The sequence below is a fragment of the Natrix helvetica genome, assembly GCF_964273705.1.
Source record: "Natrix helvetica genome assembly, chromosome: 4".
NCBI lineage: Eukaryota > Metazoa > Chordata > Lepidosauria > Squamata > Natricidae > Natrix > Natrix helvetica.
The window spans coordinates 57,691,214-57,709,930 of record NC_138550.1 but is presented as its reverse complement, the minus strand read 5'-3'; the positions used below and the strand labels follow the sequence as shown (position 1 = coordinate 57,709,930).

Sequence of the window (18,717 nt, the reverse complement as noted above, 5' to 3'; positions counted from 1 at the left end):
CCTAACAGTGAGAACAATTAACCAGTGAAATGGCTTGCCTTCAGAAGTTGTGGGTGCTTCATCACTGGAGTTTTTAAGAAGAGACTAGACCAGGGGTGTCCAAACTTGGTAACTTTAAGACTTGTGGACTTCAACTCCCAGAATTCCCAGAATTCCCCAGCCAGCCATGAAGTCCACAAGTCTTAAAGTTTCCAAGTTTGGACACCCCTGGACTAGACAGCCTTAGTCTGAAATGGTATAGGCTCTCCTGCTTGAGCAGGAGGTAGACTAGAAGACCACTAAGGTCCATTCCATTCACATTGCTATTTCCTAGTCCCATGGTAGTTAAAACAGCTTGTTAAGCATCATTGCTGGATCTTGATCATGAGGCTTTGTTCTCAGTTATTCACGACCTCATGACCTCCCATATGGATTACTACAATGTGCTATAGATAGGGCTGCTCTTAAAGAGCATTTGGAAGATTCAACTGCTGCAGAATGCAGCTGCATGGGTGCATAAGTGTCAGATATTCAATACCTATAATACCACTGCTTTGTGAGCTGAATTGGTTGCAATTCAAGGTGGGGCCAGGTTCCCTTAAAGAACATTTTCTTCCAGTTGTTTCTACCCTTCGAACTCATGCAGGCAGGTTGGAATTTGGGTCCCTTAGTCAAGGAATGTCAGCTTGCTGGAATCAGGAGACATATTCTCCCTTCAGATATCAAGATGACCCTGAAGCTGTCGGCATTTCTCCAGACTCAGAATCTTGGTTATGTGCCTGGGCCCAGAGCTCCAACAGTGTTAAGAGCTCCATTTCCTGGCTGTATTAAGAGCCATATTATCATTTTTTACTTAGTGTTATAAATATTTATTTTGTACTGTTTTGTTTTTATGGTTTAAAAGGAGTCATTTGTTGAAATGGGCAGCTATAAAAATTAAATAAATAAATAAAATGTCTCTTCATAATTTAAAATCTATTCAGTTCCATGAGAAAATAAGAAGGAAAACAAATTCTGTCCAACGCAGCCAATTTTCTATCCCTAAAGCTTAGTCTCTTGATCAGAGGTTCTGGAAAATGTTTTGTTGCTATTTTTAACATAGATTCTATGGCCTGAAAAAGTTTGAAAACCCCTGCTCTAATACATGATATATGAATATAGCATAATTTTCTTTCTTTCTTCCTTTTCTTTCTTTCTTCCTTTTCTTTCTTTCTTTCTTTCTTTCTTTCTTTCTTTCTTTCTTTCTTTCTTTCTTTATATCCTGTCTTTATTATATTTACGAATAACTCAAGGTGACAAACATATTCAAAATAATAACTATTGACAGCAGCAATTGTCATCAATTTCATTCATAAACCTTTTCTGACCCTTTTTCTCTATGGCAATCTGCCCCTAACCTGTCCTTCAGGTATTCCAGTGATGTGGACACAGAATATCAGAACAGATCGTCAAGCACCATGTTTGTAAGCATATAGGAAAAAATGCTGCCATTTCCAGAAATTAGTTTGAATTCATAAAAAAACAATCAGGTCATAGTAACCTTATTTTTTCTCAGCAGATAAATAATGAGGTAACATAGCAGGTTGAGAAAATGAAGCAGCTATATAATGTTTCTTGAGATCAAGAAAGCATCTGTCAAAGTCTTCAGTGCTAGCCTACTCGAAAAGTTGGATAAAGTGCAATCTGGTAGACTTAAAATGGTCAAACATGTTAGAGCCCGTTTCTCAATAGTAAGCACTAAGGATTATGTGAGAAAGATTAAGGCAGATGCAAATCAGAGTGAGTCTTTTAAATAGGTCAATGAATGATAATAACCCTGCAGGCACCAGACTACATGCAAATGTTTCTGGGACGTCTTCCATGAGGCAATCTCCCTGCCATCCACCTGAAGAAGGTATACGTTGCTCAGTAATCACTATTTGCCCATTTGCTTTTTTACCAGATAAAGGGAGAAACAATAAGAGAATGCTTGCATGATTCAGGATGTTAATATTTTGAGTGACTGACCATTTATACAAATATTATGGACTCCCCGACCCCTTAAATTCAATTGTGTAGAATCTAGAAGGAAAAGGATGAAGGGTTGTTGGTTTTTTCAGAGTATTGTAAGTATCTACTTATAGAGTGTCAAAATACACAAGCATATACTTAAGAAGGAGATTATGGAAATAGATGTGCAGAAAATAAACATGGGGTGGGAGAGAAGCACATTTACATCATGTTTACATATAAAGCCGCATATTAAGATAAAAGATCCAATTAAAAACTATTTCAACTTTAAAACTGAGCAACTGTACAGGTAATCCCCAATTTACAACTGTTCACTTAGTGACCATTCCAAGATACAATGGCACTGAAAAAAGTGACTTGGGAACACTTTTCACATTTCTGACCGTTGCAGCATCCCCATGGTTATGTGATTTACATTTGGATGCTTGACAACTGACTCACCTGTATGGTGGTTGCAGTGCCCCAGAGTCAAGTGATCACCTTTTGCAACCTTCTGACAAGCAAAGTCCATGGGGAAACCAGATTCACTTAACAACCGTTAAAATAATCCTGAACCACCTTCTGTTTCAAAAGACCTAACTGACCTACATTCAGCATTTGAGATCAGTTTAGATAATAGCATAATATATAGACAACCGTGGAAGATACAATTTGTATGCATTTTAGGTAATGATTCTTAAACTGCCTCTAAAATGAATGCTGCATAGTCTATGCCAGGGGTGTCCAAACTTGAGAACTTTAAGACTTGTGGACTTCAACTCCCAGAATTCCCCAGCCAGCCATGCTGGCTGGGGAATTCTGGGAATTGAAGTCCATAAGTCTTAAAAGTTCTCAAGTTTGGACACCCCTGGTCTATGCAGTTTTTAACATTCTCTTTCACATTCCATACATATCTATCTTTTAAGGTCTAGAAACTTACATACTAAAGAGAATAAGCAGAGGAAAGTACTGTTTTAAAGTATTTCAATACTTAAGTCTTAAACATATTTTAATAACATAAATAATATGTTCTATTCTACAAAAAAAGACTATGTATGCAGCATCATAGACCCAACCTAAGACTTTGACTGTGATAAGAAACTTAGACTTAAAGGAGCCTTAAGTCTTAAGGCCATAACCATATTGCTAAGTTGCCCTCTTGCAAATACAAGCTACCAACCATTTCTGCAAAACTGGACAATGAACACTGTCATCCATTACTTGACCTCAGTCCACTGTGAATGTCCTTGTGCTTAACGTTAAGTTGAAAGTACATAATACTTTACAGCAGGGGTCCCCAACCCCCAGACCCCAGACTAGTGTCAATCCACAGCTTTTTAGGAAACCATAGCATAGCAGTGGGTGAGCGAAATTGTGCATGCATGGGATGTAGATTGTGCACTCTTCCCACTGTTCTGTGGAAAAATTGTCTTACAGGAAACTGGTCCTTGATGCCAAAAAGGTTGGGGACAGCTGCTTTACAGCTTATGCCAGCATAAGATTTGCTATCCAGTTACCCTATGCATTTTACTTTCTTTTAGACAAAACCTTACATTTTGATTGGCTACATCTTCTCATATGGGTTATTACTTACCCACCACCACCACTACCACCACTACTGAAAGACCCCTCTATAACAAAAGCTGTACCAGACTTTACTGAGTCAAACCTAGGATAATGCAAAAAAAGTATTTTGATGTTAAATGTTATTGTGTCTGCTTGTACATACAAGCTATACAATACAATACATGCACATATAATACATGCATATGTACTTACATACATACAATACCTATAAGATACTGTACATAATATATATACAATGAATACATATATGATTTTGAACATATTATTTTAACTCTGTGTACACAAATTGTGTACACATACACACAATATATCAATCCGTTTAAGGACTGCTGCTAGAAAGGAAATGAACTGGCCATTGGGGGGGGGGGCACAGACAGAGGCAATTATTCCCTGGGGATTATGGTAGTTGGCCAGAATAAACACTTGCAGGTTGCCATTGAAGCATCCCAATCTGAACAAAATTTTGGATTGGATGGCTCCCAGGATCGCAAAAGGTGAGATCTATCATAGATGGAACTGCCCTTCCTTGAGGCATTAGGATGAAAGCTGGGGTGCTTATTGAGCCTTACTGACAATAGAAATTCAAGTAGCCAAAGATAAATGGTAAGATAGCTACTGCCATTTCCAGGCACACATATTTTTAACACTTGTGCTGATTCTTTAGAAGCCTCAATAAAACAAAGTACTGTATGTGAAACTTATTCAATGTACATCCATATACACAGGTAGACACAAACATAATCAGGGGCCAGGGGTTTATTAGGTTTTGTATTGGGATTTGATTTCTGTAAGCCACCTTGAGTCCCCATGAGTGATTTGGATAGCCATATAACTTTAATATATAAATAAATAGTCATCTTTAAACTAAATTCACTGAAATAATGAGAGTAAAATTTAGCTTGTGTTTATTTTAATAGAGCCACAATGATCAAGTCCGGAGCCATTCAGCCTGTTAATAAAAACCATAGATCTGTAAATTTGTGTAAGTTGTTCCAGGGTGTATTTTGTTCATAACACAAGGATTTCTCTTTTCTTCCCAAAGTAGGTAACTAGATTCAATTCATCAGACAATGGGAAGCATCCGTGATGACGAACCTAAGGCGTACATGGCATGCGGAGTCGTATCTGCCAGCATGCGAGCCATCAGCTTCAGCGCATATGCCTATACATATACATGCATGATTTTCGGCCTTCTGGAGGACCAGGGGAGGCTGTTTTTGCCCTCCCCAGGCTTTGGGAAAGCCTCTGGAGCCTGGGGAGGGTGAAAAACGAGCCCAACAGGCCAACTGGAAGTTTGGAAATGATGCATTTCTGGCTTCCGGAGGGCTTCTGGAGGAGACGGTTTTCACCATCCCCAGGCTTCAGGAAAGCCTCCGGAGCCTGGGGAGGGCAAAAACTCCCCCACATGGGGGATGTCATGCGTGCATGTGCAGGTGGGTCATGCATGTATGTGCAGATGGGCGAGGTGCATTGCATTGTGGGTGTGGGCATGCACATGTGTACTATCGCATGTGCACACACAATTTTGGCATGCATTTACAAAAAGGTTCGCCATTACTGACTGAGCTATTGGTATTGCAGGAATGCACTGTGATCAATGAAAAATATTTAAAGCAGCCTATTTAAAGGTAAAGGTTCCCCTCTCTAAGGAGTGGTGCTCATCTCCATTTCAAAGCCGAAGAGCCAACGCTGTCCGAAGACGTCTCTGTAGTCATGTGGCTGGCATGACTAAACACCAAAGGCGCATGGACCGCTGTTCCCTTCCCACCAAAGGTGGTCCCTATTTCTCTACTTGCATTTTTACATGCTTTTGAACTGCTAGATTAGCAGAAGCTGGGACAAATAATGGGAGCTCACTCCGTTACGCGACACTAGGATTTGAACTGCTGAACTGCCAACCTTTCCGATTGACAAGCTCAGCGTCTTAGCCACTGAGCCACCACGTCCCTGCAGCCTATTTAAGATCAGGCTATTTATAAAAAATATCATTTTTTAAAAAGCAGAAATGGTTTTCTTCTGCCACCTTCAGTTGATATGAAAAAGGGAAAAGCATCTGCTAATTTCTGCTTTCCCAACATCAAATAACTCACTGGATCAAAGATTCCGGTCTGTGAAGTCCAGTACTGAAATGTGCAGCAGTTGCAGCAACAAAGTCTTTCATTATATTTGCTGGTTTAGAATAAAGACAATTAAATTGATCAAGCAGAGTTTAGAATTTTTTAAAAAGATTCCTTTAGCACTGTCTTTACAGTGAGTTGCTACATCCTGAATTTCATTCAGTCTAACTGGGTATTTCCTTTTTTTTTTAAAGATGGTTAAATCTTTAGTTAACTAATATGTAAGCACACTTACTGTCAGAAAATGTAAGCAAAATGCTAACTATAAGATTTAGTTATTTTGAATGTTAAGAAGAATGTGCATTTTTCTCTGGCAATCCTTCCTTCCTTCCTTCCTTGCTTTCCTAACTCCTCTTAGCAACAGACGTAATGCAACCAATCAACTTCTGCTTCGTCACAGCCCCAGCATCACAGGCTGAGGTTACTGTAGTGCAATGACTGATAGTAACCGAGCAGGAGTGAGAGAGAACTGCTTCATGCAGCACCTCAACTGCAATGCACCTGCTACACAAGAACAGGCTTTTCTTGAATTCTCTGACTAGAAACAGCAAAACGTATACAATAAATCCTATTTTTCACCATTTGCATTTCAAAAGGTAGGGGGTGGAATCTTGCCAGCACAATGCAAGATATGTATTTGTTATAAGAATGTGTCAAAGTGGAATTTACAACACCTCTACTTTTCTTAAAAGGTGAAACAATGGCATATTTATACCACACTATTTGATTTACCAAATGGGTGTATTCTTTTGTAAAATCTACTTCAATTGTGTTTAAATAGTAGTTTGCAGATTAAACATAAATACTTAACAAATGAAGTCTATTACTGGATCAAGTTTATCTTTAATTCTGCTATTTGAAAAAACAATCTAAGCTATATGCAGCTAATCAAAATACATTAATTTGCATAGCAAGATAAACAAATGAAAAAACAGCTGTGTTTCTTAATAACCTGAAAAAGTTGAGAATGTTTCAGATATTTGCTACAAAATGGAAAAGCAAAATATTTAATGGCATGCATGCAATTCACTAATGAATATATACAGAAAAAATAGGTTTATGCAAATAACGTAAAAGCTTTATTTGCAATGATTAGATATTTGTAGTATTTACTATAAACTTATCTTTTGTTGGGGGCTGCATAGGAATTAGTCAATCGATTGTACCTGAAATGTTGTAAGAGTCCTTCACATATTTTTAAGGTGAATATTTAATAGCATAATTGTAACATATGCGTACTAGCATGCAAGTCTCACAATGTTTAAAGGGATTTATTCCCAAGAATTCATAAAATTCTAGCATAGCCCTTTAAAGCCAAATTATCAATTCTAAAAATGTATCAGATAAATAAGATAATTTTTTACAGTCAAAAATTGACAGCCCCTATAACTATTTCATTAAAAATACTATTTCAATATTTTGCAACCTTTATCTTGCTTTGATCTGGTGACAGGGTAGCAATGGATGAAATAAGATTGGCTTAAATGCATTAATTTGCTGAATGTAGGTAACTCTATCTTCACTAAAAAAAACCAGAGGAACTAAAATGGCAGCAGAATAGCAGTGTGAGATGAGAGCTCTATATATTTCCATTTTGTTTTGGTTTTAAGCTGGCACTTCCATGAATTTTCTTAGCAATAGTGCAGAAACAGATGGTTCCTTCTTTCTTCTGATCTGTTTTTTCAGTTGTCCATCATCCCATTCCACTGGGATTTTTGATGGTATCCCATTCAAGGACTAGCCAAGTCTGACTTTTAGGATTTTCAATCATAGCTACTTGCTGTCGTATGTTGCAAAGGGGATTCTCCTAATCTATATAACCAGAATTGAAGTGGATAAAACTGATCAACATTCTCTTCCTACTGATTCTGCAAAGTAACTTGGAAGTAGGCTTTGATTCAAAGAATGAGGCTTCAGGAATTGGGAGTTGTGCTTTCCTTGTTGAATTCTTACTCCAGGCTTCCAAGTTAAGTGGACAGCCTGGAACCTGATCTAGGTTTGGCTCTCTATAAGGGCATCTCTCTGCTACAAGGACCATCAATAACATTCTCTCTCCTGAATAAAATGGAGGATTCATAAAAATATAGCTTTTCCATAAAGTTATTATATCCTACTAGCTTAACATTAACCATTTAGATCACAAATCATTCTTTGTTCACTCATCACTCCGTGAAATTAAACTTCATTCTCTAACATGCTGAATCTTTGAATTAATCAAGGAAGGGGAGAAGGGGATAAGCATTTTAGCAGACTATGTGGAAAAAATGATAGAGAATTACCCATCAGAAACAAAATTCTGTGCATCACTATGTTCTGAAAGTGTAAAACAAACAAGTGATATCATATAGCCAAGCCCAAAGACCCAGGTGAAAATCTAATTGCTTCATAATAAATATGGGACATTAGCCTCAAGAGCTTCATTTTTTTCTCTAGAGTAATTATCTCAATAGATTTATTGACTAATGGAAATATCATGTGTGGCTTCTTCTTTCCTGGCAGAATACACATCATAAAAATTAAAGCATAATGTATAACTTTAGAAGTCCAGAATCGTTCCTGCTAAACACTATAATTCCGTCAACATATTCCGTTCAGTTTTAACAAATTACCTTCAGGCTGATCAATGTCGTTGGAGATTATCAGTACAATATAGATTTGAACTTGGGTACTAAATAGAAAGCACTGCCTTTCACTATCTGAAGTTGAACAACAGTATGGATGAGTACCCATTCTTTTTAGCAAACATTTCAGAAATGCCAAAGACCACTTTGAAGAGTTTGGCAAATACATTTTCTAATTCTTAATCATGTGGATGATGCTTATAGTCTTTTACAACAATTTTCTGTTGAAACACAAACTGCAAACTGTATTAACAGAAGCCTTAACCCTTTTTGTAGTCTTCCATAAATTTGCAATTTTAATTTATTAAAGTTTAATTTGACAAGTGGGAGTTGTAAGTTGTTCCAAGGACAGGAGCTCCCACGGAGAATCCCCACTTCCATATCTTCAGCAGGCATTTTCTGGTCAGACAGTTAGTCAGGTAGAATCTATCTAAGAAAGGTAGCCTCACAAATGTACAGACCCAATTTTACAGATAATAATCAGCATCTTCAAGTGCACTCAGAAATGTATCAGCAGCTGATGCAGTTTTAACATGTAAAGAAAATTACAGTAACTGTAAGATGACAAGTATAAATGTATAAATGTCTTCAGTATTTCCTGCTCCAATAAAGGCCACAAGTGGTGTACTACTCAGACCCGTCTTGGCCATGGCATCCAGCCATGTTCTAGCAAGAGCTGTGAGTCCAAGTGGGCCCCTAAATTACACGCCTGCTTAAAGTTGAGCTTATGCACATGTCCAATCTTGCTTATTCTTCATCTTCTGCCAATAACTGTCCAGATGATTTGTTACCTGCTTCATTCTCTAGAGAATCCAGGAACCACCCAGAACTGGTATATAGGGAGAGTCCAGAGAATTCTCCCATCACCCTGTGTACCTCTATATTTCAAACATTAACAAGATGCTCAACAGAACTAGCACTGGGATCTCTCAAGCACAATTTGAAAACTTTTGGATTCATCAGACACTTGAAGCTGATCGTCTGAGCTGGAGCCTCCTTTTTGCACAGGCTATCTGCAAAGATTCTAGTCAACCCAATAGTCAGATATCTACTCCTTAGGTTGGGATAGCATTTTAATGAATAGATTTCTGAGGGATGCTAAATCTTCTGGTTTCCAGTAAAAAAAACAACACACTTTTCATAGACTTATAAATACCAGCTATATAGGACAACATGTACTCTGATTAAAATGGCTGAGTAAACATCCCAATGGTAATGCTTAGATACAGTCTAATCTCATGTTACTCTGTTCAAAATTATCTATTTTAAAAGGCTTGTAAACATATTTCCTATTTCTTGCTATTGTTATTTTCTTTTTTTCTTGGTTGCACTTTTAAACATCTGTTAAAATAGTATCAAATTAAATTATTTTTTAAAATGTCAAATCCTCCCATCTCAGACACAAAGTTCCCAAAATGAAACACCACCAAACTACTTTTTAAATTGCAACTACGTATTTTGTTAATCAAAACTTTGAAAACATGACACCAACGATTTATACAATATTAAAAGTACCAAATTAATAGACTAATAGAGTTGGAAGGGACCTTGTAGGTCATCTAGTCAACACCACCATCCCGCCCAAACAGGAGACCCTATACCTGTGATGGAGAACCTATGGCACGGGTGCCAGAGGTGGCACGCAGAGACCTCTCTGCTGGCACGCGCACCGTCGCCCCAGGTCAGATCTCTGTGGCATTTCTTTTGTGAGCTTCTGTAAATGATGAAGCAGAAGCTCACGAAAGAAAAAGATCTTACCTTTTGCCCACTGCCAGGGTTGGGATGCACCCCCCCCAACTCCAGCCAATTGGTTTTTGGGTCTCTGCTGCGCATGCGCGCATTCATGTTCACACATGTGTGCACCTGTTAGTTTGTGCATGCACATGCGCAGTTTGGGCACTTGGTGTCTAAAGGGTTCACCATCACTGCCCTACACCATTTCTGACAGATGGCAGTTCAGTCTCTTCTCAAGTACCACAGTTACAAGTAGTCAAAATTATTGATAAAAGAAACTATTTTTAGTTCAGGGTTGGAATGAGGGGCCCTTAGTATTTTCTAAGCTGTGTTGTTTTCTTGCAGACATTTTATTACCCAAACTAGGTAACATCATCAGTGCTCCGCATCAGCACTGATGATGTTACCTAGTTTGGATAATTAAACATCTGCAAGAAAACAAACAAGCTCAAAGAGCCTCAAGAACCTCTCAAAGTCAAAATTAATCTTTAAAAAAAATTAATTAATGTTCCAAACTACATTAGACTGATTTACAGACTAAGCCTAAGCAAACTAATAAGAAATTGTAGATAGCAATCAAGAGCAAGCAATTATGCCACCTAAGAAGATGAGCATAAGTGTGTAATAGAGGTTCTTAAAACATTTGACTATATTTTTTTCACTAAATTACAGAATCAACCACATAAAGAAATCAACATCATAACAGCAGTGCAAGATCTCAGTGTGAGAAACAGAAGTCCTATACCATTAAGGACCTAATTTTAACCTCAAAACATCTAATAAACAGAATTCATGCATTAGCCATGATGTATTAACTATGGTCTCCCAGCAAGCTATATAACTTAGTTTAATTCATAAATTAGATACACTGAATTCACACCTATACTGAGCAAAATTACACTACAATATGCTCTGATGTACAAACCAACAATTCACTGCTTTTGCTACTGTTTGGTGGGATTCAAATTTTTTTTACTACCAGTTCTGTGGGCATGGCTTGGTAGGCGTGGCATGGCTTGGTGGGCGTGGCAGGGGAAGGATACTGTAAAATCTCCATTCCCACCCCACTCCAGGGGAAGGATACTGCAAAATCCCCATTCTCTTCTGATCAGCTGGGACTCGGGAGGCAGAGAATAGATGGGGGCAGGGCCAGTCTGAGGTGGTATTTACCAGTTCTCCAAACTACTCAAAATTTCCACTACTGGTTCTCCAGAACTGATCAGAACCTGCTGAATACCACCTCTGATTACCTCAATGTAAATTACATAAATATTCATGCTAGCTTACCCTTCTTGTTCCACCAGGGTCCTTCTGGTATAGCATAGGAGAGGTCTTTAAATTCAATGTTCACAGCTGGTCTTCGAGGAAGGTAGGAGAAATGATGGGCTTCAGTCAAAACATTGTCCATCTTCTTTAAATGGCCATTCAGCAAATGAATCTCTTGTGTTTCTGTACCACCAGAGACCACCTCATCTACTGAAACACATATTGACTTTGGCTCAGGCATGGTAGATGAAGAATTACTGGCATTCTAGAAGACAAGAGGGGAAAAAATAAACGATAGCTTTCTTGCGTTGTCCTCCTTCCCTCTCTCCCTTTCTTTCTCTCTCTTTCCCCCCATTGCAAATGCAATTATTGTATATTTGTCTCAGAACAAGTCTCAAAATGCATGTCTCATAAGAAAAAGAGTTAACTCTATGATGTTCTGATGACATTGTTATTTTACAAGAAAATATGACTTTGGAAATAGACAAATCAGTCAAAGTGTGGCCCACTATCTCACTTCTCAATTTTAAATGTGTTCTGCCTTTATGCATCATTCCCCATTTCCCTCATTTAAATAGGACTCTGCACCATAAAATATTGTTTCATAACTGCATTTCACTTAATGTGTAAATTCAAGAATTCTAGACTATGTTATTTCATAGTAAAGCACAAGTTAACAAATGTGTTTTTCATGCTGAAAGGACTACTTCAAGTCTAGTGTTCATTTTTGCCAATCTTAAATGCATTATGTTGGTTTCTTTCTCTGTAAATTGATGCTTACATGTTTCTTTTTCATAAACAACCTGACATGTTCTTATCTTCCATTTGTACAAATAAACAAGAATCCAGTACATTCATAATACTTCAGGTTTTATTTACCTCTCTTTTTTGCCTCTGTCAGGTCCACATAACATTCATATTTTATATTACCCACAGTTTAGTATGGTATTGTACTAAAATTGAACACTAAGGTTAATTTTAACTCTAATTATCAGTTGGATAATCTACCATTAGGGATCCATTAACCATAGTTAAAATCAACTGCACATTGTTTGATCCAAATACCATAAGTGAAAGCTTCCACAATTTTTCTTTGTGGCCATGCTAGGACAGAAGATGGTAACATGTGAAACAATATTCATTACTGTTTATTGTAATACTGTATGCTACCTCATAACTGAATGAGTATCCATAGGCACAGGTACTAGCAGCAGCTAGTAACAGTGTCATTAGTATAGTCAATGTGGAAAGCTTACAACAAAACTTTATTGCTAAGGCTAGGCTACACACCAAAGATAAATTTGAACAACACCGTTAAAGGTTTAGAGAACCTTCCAGAGTCATCCAATGAGTCTTGTGCCAACTTGATAGTAATAATGTTACTTAACTTATTTGTATATTCAGGCAATAAAATGAAGATGTTATAAATTGATAATGTGTAAAACATCTGACAAAATCAAATATAGAAGTACTCAATAATCTATGGAGCTGCACTATATCAGGCCATTCTGGGAGTCATCATATTTCTATAACATCAATGGAAGATCAAAGGTGGATTCCAAAATGAAAGAACACAGAATAAACTCCTTGGCTATATCAGTGTCTTAAGAGATAACAGAAAGCCCTCCTTTTATGCTTACGCTAAATAGGGTACCAGATTTCTGCTATTTCCTCAGACTATAAAATATGTTTCTGTGCAATTCATATTCTTTCAAACTCTCATGAACAACTTTCATAAGGCATGGAGATTGTTAGGGCAAGAAAGTTGACAAAAATGCACTTATATTTTGTGTTCAGGATGACACTGAACTTGCTTCTTCACCTTTCTATCTGTTGGTAGAACAGAAGGGAATGTCTAAATAGCTATTAAATAAGTAACCTCTCCAGACAACCAGTCAGAAACAGGTTGTTTATTGTTTCCCATTTATATGGCATCTTTTACAATGCAGTGTAGTAATTAAGGAGCCAAGGGAAATGTCTTGACATGAATTTGTGTGGGATCTTTGAGATGGGCCATATCAGGAAACACACCCCATAGAACTATATTTTCCTGAGATAGCTTATAAAAACAGAGTTTTGCAAACCTGATTGTGCTTCTCCTCCCCTCCCTCTTATACCCCACTAAATCAGTAAGGAGTCAGCCTGTGTCTCTTCTTAAAACTATTCCTCTTCCCAGGACTGTCTTCTTTGTTTACATAACTGTTTCTGAATATTTGCTTCAAGGTCTCTCCTGGTTCTTTCCAATTTGGGATGGTAGAGTATGAGAGAGCTTATAACTTCGACTCCAGACATACACATTGCTGTCAGATACTAATGGTTTACAGGCTTGTAGTTATTCTTGGTATACGTAATACTTATGACATTGATATATACACTTTGTGCCAATATGAGAACATTTGTATTTGTTTATGTTCATCTTTGGTGTCAATTTTTACTGATCACATAGTTTTTCTTGAGAACGATCTATCCCCCAAGGAAGTCCTTTGGGTTTTCTAATGGCATACACTTTGAGTCCTTCCACCTTGCTGCTGGTCATCTTTTTCTCTTTTCTTCCATTTTATCAGTATTGCAGACTTCTCAAGAGAGCCCAAAATATGACCCTGATCATTTGTGCCCTAAATGAGTGAATTGATTTGATCTGTGGTCCATGTGTTTTCTTGGTTATCCATAGTATTTTTAGTATTAGCCCCAACTTAAAGTCATATTTAAGACCATAAACACATATTTCACATAGCAGGAACTAAGGATCAATTTATCTGCTTCAGACATACCTTCAATCTATTGGATTATTTAGACTACTTCCACTCCATCACAACTTCCACTCTCTAGTCCCTCAAAAGAAATGTGAAGATAAGCTGTAACTTCCTTTTCTCCTGATCTTATAACATTGAGAACACAGAGAAAAGAATTACCATCCTGTCTTCAGCTGCTACAGGTCTTGCAGTACAAAAATTCTCTCATTCCACTCCCAAAAAGGGGGAAATATTAAATTGCTTGCATGCACACACATCCTCTACTTCATGTTCTATGCCTTTTCCTGAAATAAAGCATTCTGATGGTAGGAGACCACAAAATTGGAAAACTGCTTTGTAACTGCATGTAGAATTCTCTTGAGGAAGGACTTCTGATTCCAAAGAGATACTTGGGCTTAGGTCAAAGTACATCATTTTGATGTTTGTTTCTGTTGCCTTGTTTAGATACGTAGTTCTTTTGCAGTGCAGAGGGAAAGAGAAACATGCAATTTGGGCAAGAATTCAGAAACTTAATTTAAAACCTCAGATGATAAAATGAGCATTTCCAAACTAATTAATTCTAGTTTGCTTCTGGTTGTGATTCAAGATGCTGGTCACCACATATAAAGCCCTGCTTGACATATGGCCTAGTTATTCAAGGGACCACCTGTCTCCCATTGTATTTGACTGGCTGGTTTAATCCTACAGAGCTGCCATGCTCATATTTTACTGATTAAACAATTGTTTAATCTGGATGCCATTTCTCTGGACCCCAGAAGCACGCCTTCTCTATAGCAGCACCTGGTTTCTGAAATGAGGTTCCCACCAAATTTGAATAGCTCCTACCTTATGTTGGTATTTCAAAGAGCCTAGAGACATGGTTCTTCATCCAGGCCTTTGGTGAGGACAACTGATGCCCCTTTCTTCTCCTTTGTTTCCCACTTTTATTTGCCATGATTGTTCTTTTGTCTTGTGCTGTTTTTGTAAGATTTTAGTTTTGTTCTTAAATGTTTTTAACAATTATAAACCACTGGGAGTCCGGCAGCATACAAATTTAATAAATTATTTCCTTTTAAATTCTTCATCCCTAGCTACCATATGTAAGAGTTTTATTGGGTATGAGGCAGGGAATTTAATTTGGTAATAGTAAATTGAGTCATCATAATAATGTTAAGGTGCTTATTTTGGGAAATGAGAGTTCATAGAAAAACCTAACACATTCTGGTAGAGAAGTTCTCTGAGGATGGGCTCCGCCACAAATCGAAAGCTCAGAAAACTAAACCTCTTGATTCCCTATACGCACCCAGATTGCAGCCTGCAAAAACAGTTCAGTCTTGGATAATGTAGAAAGAGCCCATCATTCCAAACTGTAATGAAGAGACTTAATAGTATGCATGCCTAACTTATATACGTCTAACTTCCTGCATTACATGATGTAACAGATATGCTCTCTCCATCACAATTTAAGTAACCTCTCTCTGCTCGTTCCACTTTCCTGTGGCTCTTTAAATCCAGATTTCATCACTTGGGGGGGGGGGATTTTAAATCCTGTTACACAACAGTAACTGTAAATCCATTCCTTAGCCAGCAGAGTATTTGATTACAAAAAAAAGAGAGTTTATCTTCCAACTAAGATTAATTTTAAGAAAATGGACTTGCTTGTTCCTTTTACATCAAATTAATTATCTAAAGAGCTGGAAAGGTATTTGTGCTTCATTAGAAGTGTTTTCGAATGACAGGATGCGCCCGTGAAAGTCTGCGCATGCTCAGAAAATCATCCTCTCAACCCCCCCCCCTTCTCCATTTTTTTTAATGAGCGCAACACTGAGGTAACTTTCGGTCAAACCCAGCTACATGCAGCTGACTTCAAATACAGGCTGATGTAAACGACGCTCTCCCACCCCCCCCACCCCCCATCCCGCGCCGAGGAAAATAAACATAAACCTTTCGATTTTCATCCGTCTATTTTGTTACAATACATTAGATCTTGTCTAACTTTTTCGGTTTGGGCATCTGCCTGCCGAGCCGATGGGCAATACATTTATATACCATGACATTAGGGGGATTTGCATTGTGCAAATGACATTCTACCTTTCCGCGTCTGACATCACCAGCCATTCCCGTGTCAAGGATACCTTCAAAAAGCAAACGAGTCAACAGCCAGAAAACATCCGTCAAAAGAAAAAAGAAAAAAGGGGGAGAAACATTCGCTTACCACAGCAATTTGCGCGCTGGGAAATAACGCAAGAGAAAAGGCGAAGGATTCTTCTTCTGTCCCTCCAATAAGAGCAAGGACTGGCAAGGAGAGTCGGATCTAGAAAGCCACCGCTAACCCACCTCCGAGCAGGCTCTCCGGGTCCCTTCTGGAGAGGAGAGAGCGACGTCCTTCCCCTCGGTCTACACATGAATGAACCCCGCGCTTTGAACTCGGCCTCCTCTCTCGGGGGCTTCTAAGCGCTCGGCTTAAAAATAGAGATCCAGCTAAGAGCCCGGCTTCTCTTTCGGAAAAGAGGAACCAGCCAGAGGGGCAAACAAGATCAAAGGATGCAGACGCGGAAAGGGAGGGCAGGGAGGACTGGCAGGCAGCAGGGGTTGTTCTCCGCGCCTTCAAACTCCAGCAACGCTTCCTGCCAGGTGCCCAAATGGGCACCTTTTTTTTTTTGCTTGCTCGATTCCTCCCACGATTTTCGAGCTCCCGGCTTCCTCTGAGGGGTATTCAAAATGCCTACGGCAAAGGTAGCCAAGGTAAGATCCTGCTACGATGAGCAGAGGTTTGGTGCCAGCTTCGATGTTGCACCTTACCAAGGAAGGGAGGGGAAAAGAGAGAGACCCCAAAAGCATCTACTTACCAGAACGGTGCCCAAGGAGAAAGCAGCCATCAGACATGCCATGTGCCCCCAGCCGAGAGGCTGCAATCAAGGGAGGAGAAGAGGAGACCAGGAGACGAACAAACCAAGAGGACTGGAAGGATTGGGCGGAGAAGAACCCGCAGCAGCGCCCGCAGTGAGCCGAGATTGATCGGCTGCTAGTCTAGAAGCGGCACCGGGAAAGCAAAGGGAAAAAAGGGCCGGTCGAGGTACCGGCCGCTTCTTCGCCAGGGCGGTTCTATCTCAGCATCCTGCCGGCGCTTGAGCCCTATTGGCTGAGGGGCCGAAGGGGGCGGGGCATACTCTCTGAGGGTAAACGTGCTCTTGTTTTCCTTCTGCTTCTCCGGGGCTGCGCCTCGCTTCGCTTCGCGGCGGTTTAGATCAGTTTGGGAGGTTTTCCCCCGCCCCGCCCTTGCTTTGGATAGCAAAGGGAAACCGCACACGACCGTAAACACTGGAACGCTGAAAGAGGAAGAGGAACACTGAAAAAGGAAGAGAGCGGGGAGAGGGTTTCCAAACTAAAAAAAGTGAGGTCAGAACTGATTTGACGCTCTTGTTCTGCATCTCCCCGCATCTCAGCGCCGAGGTAAATGTAGGTCATGCTGCAGTTTATTCGGTGGTGCCGGCGATAGCACTTATATACATTTCCAGAAGGACAAGACGCTTCAAGGTTTAGATTGAGTTTTGTGCTTTAGCCCAGAATAGTAAATAGTGAAATGGAATGAAAATCCCACCTGTTGATTGTTTATATTGAAGGAGGAAATTCATGGCAAAATTGTTTACCTAAGGTTTATAAGGCATGGTCTATGGGGGGAGAGGGTTTCCTTGTTGCTTGTGCGTTTGGAAGATGTAGGGTATGAAACACTAGTGTCCTCCTTAAGTGGTGGCAATCAGACATTTGAAATATAAATTGCAGACCTTATCCTTAAGGTCGATTCCTTGCTGTGTTCTTGCTTATGATTGACAAGTTGCCATATAAATTGATATCTGGATGTTAACTGTTAATCATAACCAGCCACAGTGAATTGTATGCAAAAAAAGTGACAAGAAGAATAATCTTAAAATACTGCATCTGAACTTCCTTGCTGGTTTCCTGTCTGAAGTGATGCAACCTTTTAATATCTCATACTTTATTGGAGGTGTCCAGATATAGATGTAGCAAGGTGTTCAGCAGTGCTATCTCAGCATTTTTACAAACACATGCTATATAAGCAACTAAAACAGATTGCTTTCTAAGTGCAGTGGATATTCCTTACCATATAAGAAAGTGACCTTAGGGTGTAAAACAACACTCCTTACTTTTTAAAAGGAGATTCTCTAAATTATGGATCTTTCATTGCTTTGGGAACTGAAGATGTGACTCCTACTGCAAATTATATATATATATATATGAACACCATGGAAAACATTTCACTGCTAAGTGGTTTCACCAAAAGAATTCCACTGATGGCTATTTCAAAATGGAAGAGAATTGTTGGTGAGATAAGGACAAAGCCATTTTCATGGAGTACAGTATATCGTCGCAGCTGCAAAGAAGGCCAACAGCATCTAGAAGAGTATCATGAGTGTCATAAAGTTCAGATTGTGGGAAGTAATTATCAGTTCTTTTCTGCCTTAGTCAGACCTGGAGTATTATGTTCAGTTGTGATGGTCCAGTTTTAAAAGGACATTGTTAAAGTGGAGCAAATTAAGAAAAGTGTTACCAAGATGAAGAAGGGACTGGAAATGAAGTTTTATGAAGAGGAGTAAAAAATTATAAATAAATTTGGCCTGCAGAAGAGAAGGTTGAGGAGAGTCAACCTTCCCATGTAGACCAGATAGGAAA

General features: G+C 38.9%; 1 protein-coding gene across 6 annotated transcripts in view; it reads right to left on the bottom strand.

Moving 5' to 3' along the window:
• The window catches only part of ABCG1 (ATP binding cassette subfamily G member 1), a 47,698-nt gene extending 30,603 nt beyond the window's left edge, over nucleotides 1-17,095 (bottom strand). For 2 of the 6 annotated variants that reach the window (XR_014175330.1, XM_081952489.1), the window contains exons 1-2: nucleotides 16,875-17,095; nucleotides 11,315-11,558 (exon numbers count right to left, since the gene is read on the bottom strand). Coding sequence is in view for 3 of the 6 variants with exons in the window: in XM_081952489.1 (XP_081808615.1) it covers nucleotides 11,315-11,558; nucleotides 16,875-16,916 (286 nt within the window). In the remaining 3 variants the exon portion in view is untranslated. Of the gene's footprint in view, nucleotides 1-5,645; nucleotides 5,754-6,785; nucleotides 6,929-11,314; nucleotides 11,559-16,240; nucleotides 16,527-16,874 lie in introns of those variants that run through there. The other 4 variants (XM_081952490.1, XM_081952491.1, XM_081952493.1 and 1 more) reach the window with 4 other exon arrangements.
• Between the last annotated feature and the right edge of the window lie 1,622 nt (nucleotides 17,096-18,717).